This window comes from Otolemur garnettii, unplaced genomic scaffold (assembly GCF_000181295.1).
Source record: "Otolemur garnettii isolate 467f Iridium unplaced genomic scaffold, OtoGar3 scaffold00009, whole genome shotgun sequence".
NCBI classification, from domain to species: domain Eukaryota; kingdom Metazoa; phylum Chordata; class Mammalia; order Primates; family Galagidae; genus Otolemur; species Otolemur garnettii.
In genome coordinates, this window is record NW_003852404.1 from 2,217,687 (window position 1) to 2,225,770 (window position 8,084).

An 8,084-nucleotide genomic window follows, 5' to 3' on the forward strand; every position below is an offset into this window, starting at 1 on the left:
CTGTGCTACAGGCATGGAGCCAGTTGCCTTGTTTAGATAATTTCTAAAATTTCCAATTCAGGCTGGGTGCTGTGGCTCATGCCTGTAATCCTAGCACTCTGGGAGGCCAAAGTAGGTGGATTATTTGAGCTCATGGGTTTGAGACCAGCCTGAGTGACACCCAGACCCTGTCTCTACTAAAAATAGAAAAACTGAGGCAAGAGGATTGCTTGAGCCCAAGTTAGAGGTTGCTGTGAACTGTGATGCCACAGCACTCTACCCAGGGTGACAGCTTAACAGTCTGTCTCAAAAAAAATAAAAATAAAAAATAAAATTTCCAATTCAGAGTCTTTGGAGTAGATTGAGAGGTGCATATTTTATATCACAGGTCTATAAACATTTATATATAGCTGAAACAAAATTTACCAAAACTTTGTTTTTATTTATTATATACCATCACACATGATTTATTCTGATAACTTCCTATTCCATTTCTTCTTTTTCTTCTTTTTTTTTTTTTTGAGACAGGGTCTCACCTTGTCACCCAGGCTATTATGCAGTGGCACAATCATAGCTGATAGAAACCTTGAATTCCTCGGCCCAAGCAATCCTCTGCCTCAGCTTCCAGAATAGCTAGGACTGCAGGCATGGGCTACCATGCCTATCTAATTTTTTTAGAGAGGGGGGTCTTGCTCTTGCTCAGGCCTCACGTGATCTTCTGCCTTTAGCCTCCCAAAATGCTGGGATTATAGGTGTGAGCCTCCATGCCCAGCCCAGTTCATTTTTTAAAATACTGATTGAGCTCTATTAATACTACCTATGATTAAAAACACTGTTTTAGACGACTACCTCTCCTTATAAAAACTACTATGGCTTCACATTTTTATCCTTTAGACATACTGTTCTTTCCCCTTCTTTGAAGCTGTCATCCATTTCTCTTCTGGTTTCATCCTTTTATAATTTGAAGATTGCAGTTGGCTCATACTATTTCTGTTTTGCTCTAAGTTGACTTACTTTTAGTACTTTAATATCTACTTGGATGAACCATCCAAGGCCTTAGACTCCTATGACTACCTCTTCTCTATTCCCTTATTAGTTCTACTATATAGGAATCACATTCTGGATCTTGTCATCAGAAATTCCACCCACTCTGAAATCTTGATTTCTGGCATCCCAGGTTGTAACCTTTGCCCATTATAAAAGTATTGGTTAAATGCCCCTGCTGGCACAGTTCTTTGACTTCATCACTTTTTTCTTATCTATAGTTTCTTTCTGGCTTCATATCCACTTATTTTTCCCTCTAGTAGATGTTTATTAAAAGCGCCTATTAAATGCTCTCATCGCACTGTGTGCTAGGATATATTGATGAATAGGAGTCCTATTCTCTGCCCTCATAGAGCCTACACTCTGGGAAAGGAGATAAAACAGAATTTATAAAATTTTCAACCTTTGGAAAAACACCGTAAAGGGGAAAATATATGATATTTAGCTAGAGAATAGCTACTATTCCTGTTTTGATATTTATGGGAAGACTTTTCTGATGAGGTGACAGTTTAACCAAGATCTGAAGGACAAGGAGAGTGTAACATACAAAGAGCAAAAGGAAGTGCATTCTGAGAGAGCAAACATGCCAAACCTCCCAGGCAAGAAAGAACTTGGTATATTATAGTAACTGAGACAGGGCCAGTGTTGTTAACAGGTAGAATTAAGAATAGAATTATGGGCTTGGTGCCTGTAGCTCAAGTGGCTAAGGCATCAGCCACATACACCAGAGTTGGCAGGTTTGAATCCAGCCCAGGCCTGCCAGACAACAATGACAACTACAACCAAAAAATAGCCAGGCGTTGTGGCAGGCGCCTATAGTCCCAGCTGCTTGAGAGGTGGAAGCAAGAGAATCATTTAAGCCCAGGAGTTGGAGGTTGCTGTGAGTTATGATACCACAGCACTCTACCCAGGTGACAGCTTGAGGCTCTGTCTCAAAAAAAAAAAAAAAAAAAATAGAATTATGACATGTGGACCATGTAAAGAGTTTGGATTTTATTGTATAGGATGTCCTAAAAGTTGCCCATAAATTTCCATACATAGGGAAAATGGGAAGTTGTGGCTAAGTGTACCTTTATTTACAAAATATTCTCCATGTTTTGACCACTTCTTTGTAAAATTTCATAATGAATATTGTATGAAAATACATTTAACTACGATTTCCTATTTTCTCTATGTATGGCGACTTTATGGGTGTCTTTTGGGATACCCTGCATATATAATGAGAAGGCATTTGAAGGTTGTAAGCAGGGAATAACATGTTTCCTGTTTGATGTTTACAGAATATTATTCTTATGGCCCTGTGGATAAGGCTTGGAAAGAAGGGTCAGAAGTAGAAGCTGATAAATTGGTTGAGACTGTCTTGGCAATAGCTCAGTAGGAGATTAGACTAGGGTAACAGTGGAAGTGGAGAGAAGTAAATGAGTTTAGAATTGGATAGGAGAGATGAAAAAGTAAAGGAAGAAATCAAGAGTGTATTATCAATTTCTGGCTTGAGAACAGGGTGGATGACACTGTGAGGTAGGAAAGTCTAGGGAAGATAGATTTGGGCCATGGCAGCACCATTTTGGATATGTTACATTTGAAATGTCTAACCAAAGGGTGGTTAGCCATGTCTGGAGCTTAGAGAATCCTGGGCTACATCTAAGCATTTAAGGCCAAGAGTCATAACGCATGCCTATAATCTTAGAACTTTAGGAGTCTAAAGCAGGAAGATTGTTTGAGGTCAGGAGTTCAAGACCACTGTGAGCAAGAGTAAGATCCCATCTTTACAAAAAGTAGAAAAATTAGCTGGGTTTGGTGCTATGTACCTATAATCCCAGCTACTCAGGAGGCTTAGGCAGAAGGATCATTTGAGCCCAGGAGCTTGAGATGGAAATGAGCTTTGATGATGACATTGCATTCTAGCCTGTTGACAGTGAAATCCTGTCTCAAAAAAACAAAGAAAATTCCCTTGGGTTTATAATTTTGTTTTTAAGGTTCTGGATAGTATCTTTATAATTGTAAGGTTACCTTGTATCAAACACTTTAAAAAAACATTGCAGTATGTTAAATGGCAAAATATAATAATCAGACCTGTTATGTATGGTTGTCCCTTTAGGACCCCTAAAATTAAAAGGAAACAAAATACTGTCCCAAACCTCATATCTAATTATGCTGATTTCATTGTCTACTAGGTAATTAGTGACTCTTTTTGAGGTTGCTTCACTTATTTTTTGCTCATCAGCAAGTGGATTTAGGTCTGCCTAATCGCTAGATGTGTGGTGGATGCTTTTGGCTTATATATCTGGCTGTTGGTTTAACAGAGGGTTTGGTGGACGTTATTCTCTATCATCAACCCGATGACAAAAAGAAGAATCGGGGGTTCTGCTTCCTTGAATATGAGGATCACAAGTCAGCAGCACAAGCCAGACGCCGGCTGATGAGTGGAAAAGTAAAAGTATGGGGAAATGTAGTTACAGTTGAATGGGCTGACCCCGTGGAAGAACCAGATCCAGAAGTAATGGCTAAGGTAAATGCAGTTGTTTGGGGTGAGGGTAGGGTTATTTAAATATACTCAGCATAAAACCCAAATTTTCACATTTTGTGATAAGTACAAATTTTATCTTTTATTAACTGTTTTGGCAAAGAGCTGCTTTAGTACTGAAGTTAATACTGTGTTGGTATCCAGGAATTGCCATTAACCATTCCTTTTCCTGCAGATTAAATGTGTAAAAGGAACTGAAATGAAATCTCTTCAATTAAGGGTTGTCCTAATATAAAGATAAAAATATAGGGTCTAGTTGAGCAAAGAGATAAATAATGTTTTTAGAGATTATAAAATACAATCTTTTAAGCTTTTTGTGGGGGGAGAGGGAATGGTCAAGTTCCCTTAATGTTTGGTCTCCATGAAGAAAGGGAGAGGATTGTCCTATTTGGTTTTGGCAAAATATGCATGACAAGTTTGGGAGAAGATCCTTAGTTACCATGTACTTGGTATTTCTAGGATCTTTGCCTGGTAAATAAATGGTGGTACCTTAGTCCTTCTTAGGCTTTCTTTTGGGTGACTCCTAGGATTAAAGGGACCTGTCAGAGTTGCATCTCTGCTACTGATTGTGAGTTCTTGAGTATTTTGGTTGTCCCTTCCCTTCTCAGGGAGGCAGCTATTGTGCAAATGGCCATAAATTAGTGATTGGATTCTTCTCAAGTGAGGAGTCTTGCCCTTAGGCTTTTTATTCCTGGTTTTTGGAAAGCCAATCCTACTTCAAGCGGCAAGTTTAGAGGAGAACCCTGGTTTATACCAGTATTATAAAGTCTTTGTAGGCAAAGATTTCTTTGTGTTAAGAGAAGATCTACTGAGACATGAACCAGAGAGGCTTTCAGAAATTCTGCTCAGTTCCTTTCATCTCATGTTTCTTCAGCAGATGGATGTCTAGGAAAAGGACCCAGAATGTAAATAACCTTGAGATTTTATTTTTATTTTTTACTGTTCTGATTTTAATTCCAGTTGTTTCTTCTAATACAAGTATAACTTTGGGCAAACTACTGAACTATGGTGTCATTTTATTGAGGTTGGGTAAATCTTAAGATCCTACAACTTTGAATCTATCTGTAGAAACTAAGCGTGGCCCGCATTGCTTTTTCTATAACAATGTTTAAAAATAGTATTATTTAGATGTGTTACACATTATAAAACAGGAGTGAAATCATTTGAAAATCGAAGCTAGTAATTTGCTTATCAGCCACTTTTCACATATCTCTAGTAACTGCTCAGATGATAATTCATCCTAAATCTTTTTAGGCTTAGAAAACCATATAATTTTATTATAGTGACTATTATTTTTCCTAGATTGAAAACAAGATTTCAGAATGAAAAAGAGGCCTCTTTAAACTTAGGATCAAATAATACTGACTTTATTGCTTGCTTGCTTGCCTTCCTCCTCTACCTCCCTCCCTCTGTTCATCTGTCTGTCTCAGTATCTTGTCCAGGCTGGATGGAGTGCAGTAATGTGCAATCAGCACACTGTAGCCTCGAACTCCTGGGCTCAAGCGATCTTCCTGCCTCAGCCTCTGGAGTAGCTGGGACTACAGGCACGTGCCACTGCACCTGGCTCCTTTAATTTTTTATAACTGGGAACAAAAGTTTATCCATCAGAGTAAAGCTTCTGCTATTCACCCTTTCAATGTTACAAATTATTGAAGTTTTTTTGCCAAGTTGGATCAGTTTTATAATCAACCAAAACCTAAATGTATTTCTCTTGAAGGGACTTTTTTCCTATTGAACATTTTAAACACAGTTTCAACAGGTAACTTTTATATAGTATATTTTAAGTTATTTATAGAAAAGAATAAGAAATCTATGAGTTTTCAAAAAGTGAATAAAACAATGGGAACCTGTCTAATGTAGAGGCTAGACCTCAGTCCAAGAACATTGAGAAGGGGAAGGGGCAGAAGTGAAAAATGTTAAGGTTTTTCCCTCCATTAAATTAATATCTTCTTATTCATATGGCTCTTTATCTGAGTCAAGAGTTTGTTCACTGAATGTGCTTAGTTTTTTGTTTGAATAGGTAATATATTTCCTTAGTTCAGAAATCAAAAATTATATAGAAAAATATAGATAAAGAAATACCACTTTTACCCCTACCTCTATATCTGCCTTATCTACCTGGTCTCTTATAAGGCATTTCTAGTTATCTTTGGCTTATCTATTTAGTGTTCCCTTAGGCAAATATAAGGCAAATATGACTATATATTCTTAATTTTCACCTGAATGGTTGCTGACAACCTACTATATTTACTGACTGGTATTTGCTTTATTCACTGTTTCATCAGCTCTAAGGAGGGAAGTGGATCATTAGTATATGTACCACTAAGATATCATAAAATTCTGCTAATTAAACTGTCTCAGTCCTTGCTTATCACATTGACTATAAGTTGTATCTCTATTTCAGAGATATAAAAATAGGAAAAAAAACTGTTTTGCCAGCAGTATATCCTGGTCTTGCCAGCTCATAGAGCTCCTTGTCAGTTTTTGTGGCCACATAATATTCCATTCTGTGGAGTATATTCCTCCAGTTGAGTTGTTTCTAATCTTCTGATATTATGATACTATAATGAATAATCTTGTGTCATGTCGGCTGATACAGATGTACCTGTAGATGATTAGGGGTAGAATTTTAGACCGAAGGGTAAATGCATCTGTAATTATCAAGATATTGTTATGTTCCCCTCTGTAGGAGAGGTGCCATTTTATGTTCCCACCAGCAAAATATAGGAGGGCTATTTTCCTTATCCTTGACAAAATAGTATACAATCACACTTTTGGATTTTGCCATTCTGATAGCAGATGGTATCTCAGTACTGTGAATGAATTGAATCTCTTACTATGCTTGAGTTTGAACTTTCAATATGTGTTAAGGCCATATGTATTTATTTGTATGAACCATGTAATTATGAGTTTTGCCTATTTTTCTATTTAGTCGAGCTTTTTCTTATTTTTAGGTGCTCTGATACAGAAGAGAGATTATTTCTTTGAGATAGAAGTTGCAGATACTGCTCCATATTTGTTGTCTTTTGACTTTGCTTAATGGTATTTTTTTTGCCATGTATTAGTCATTTGTTTTTAGTAGTTGAATATATAACTGCTATGGCTTCTAGCTTTTAGGTCATAAGGCCATCTTCACTCCAGTATTATATAAAGGAATCTGCCTAATTTTCTTATGCTTTTAATTAGAGTCCCTCTCTTACCCTTTAATCCTTTAAATTTTTGATCAATTTTTAATTTATCCTGGTATATAATATGGTCCAACTTTTATCTTTTTTTCTATTTGATACTTCCTAATTCAGTGATTTAAGCATTATAATGTTTATGTCTAGTAGAGCTAGTCGATAAATTTTGTTCTTTGTTTTTCCTCTGAATATTCTTGCTTGTTTTTTCTAAGAACTTTAGAAAGTGAAAAAGCCAGAAATAGGTTTTGGAGGGGACTTAGGGACCATGTTTAATAATGATGTGTTAGTTCTTTGATAGTTGTATTCATAATGTTAGGTACTTTAATGACAGGGCAAAAATCAACAATTTCTTTAAATTGGTAACTTAATTCCAGAATTTTTGGGGGGGGGGTAATGTCTCATTCTCCCTATAATAGAACTTTTAGTACTAAACATTTTAGAGAAGAAAAGTCTATGCCATGAAGGCAGAAGAAATACTCTAAGACTTCAGCGACAATTAAGTAGCCAATGTCAATTATGTATATTTGTTGCTATTAGGTGAAAGTTTTATTTGTGAGAAACTTGGCTACTACAGTGACAGAAGAAATACTGGAAAAGTCATTTTCTGAATTTGGAAAACTTGAAAGAGTGAAGAAGTTGAAAGATTATGCATTTGTTCATTTTGAAGACAGAGGAGCAGCTGTTAAGGTAGAAATTTTGAAATGTTGCTACCTGAATTTCTTGTTGAAACTTGCTAAACACATAAAGTAACTTTAAAAAGTGAGATAAAATTAGTTTTTAGCTTTTGCCAAACTCTGGAATTTTCTTTTAATAACCTTTGTAAAGTGGTGGTAGTATAACAGGTAAGACTTCGTATTTCAGAGCTGGATTATTACTGAATTTGTAATCTCAGGTGTTATTTTTAATCTCTATATTGTTTTTGTAAGCCTTTGATAGTGTGATGCCTTGGAAGTATTATAAGGTATGATAATTAGCTGCCGTAAATACTAAGCAGGTAGTGAATGTATTAGAACTACTTTACTTACCGGTTTTGGGGCCTATAAAAGAAACTGAGTGGTGTATGTTACTGAAGGTACATGGCATTTAATTCAGGAGATGTGAGGTTACTGTCAGTTCTTCATAGTTTTGTCTTTATATAGTCATTTAGAGTTAAAATAGTGTTGACTGTGTTTTGCTAATCCTGGTAATTGCTAAGAGTATTCCTTATATATAATGATTGGTTTACTCCTTGATGATAGTAATGAGAATTATAAAAAGTATTTTCATATGGTTTAGAACATAAAACCTGAATATGCTCCTACTTTCTGTTAGTAATGGACCAACATCATTTTTAATGGGTAGATTTTTTTTTTTTT

The 8,084-nt window shown here is 36.1% G+C and overlaps 1 protein-coding gene across 3 annotated transcripts in view; it reads left to right on the plus strand.

The window, feature by feature from the left end:
• Positions 1 to 8,084, plus strand: part of HNRNPR (heterogeneous nuclear ribonucleoprotein R) — a 38,993-nt gene that overhangs the window by 27,035 nt on the left and 3,874 nt on the right. For all 3 annotated transcript variants that reach the window (XM_003783804.2, XM_023509667.1, XM_012801541.2), the window contains 2 exons: positions 3,327 to 3,532; positions 7,267 to 7,416. In XM_003783804.2, coding sequence (XP_003783852.1) covers positions 3,327 to 3,532; positions 7,267 to 7,416 — 356 coding nt within the window. The remainder of the gene's footprint in view (positions 1 to 3,326; positions 3,533 to 7,266; positions 7,417 to 8,084) is intronic.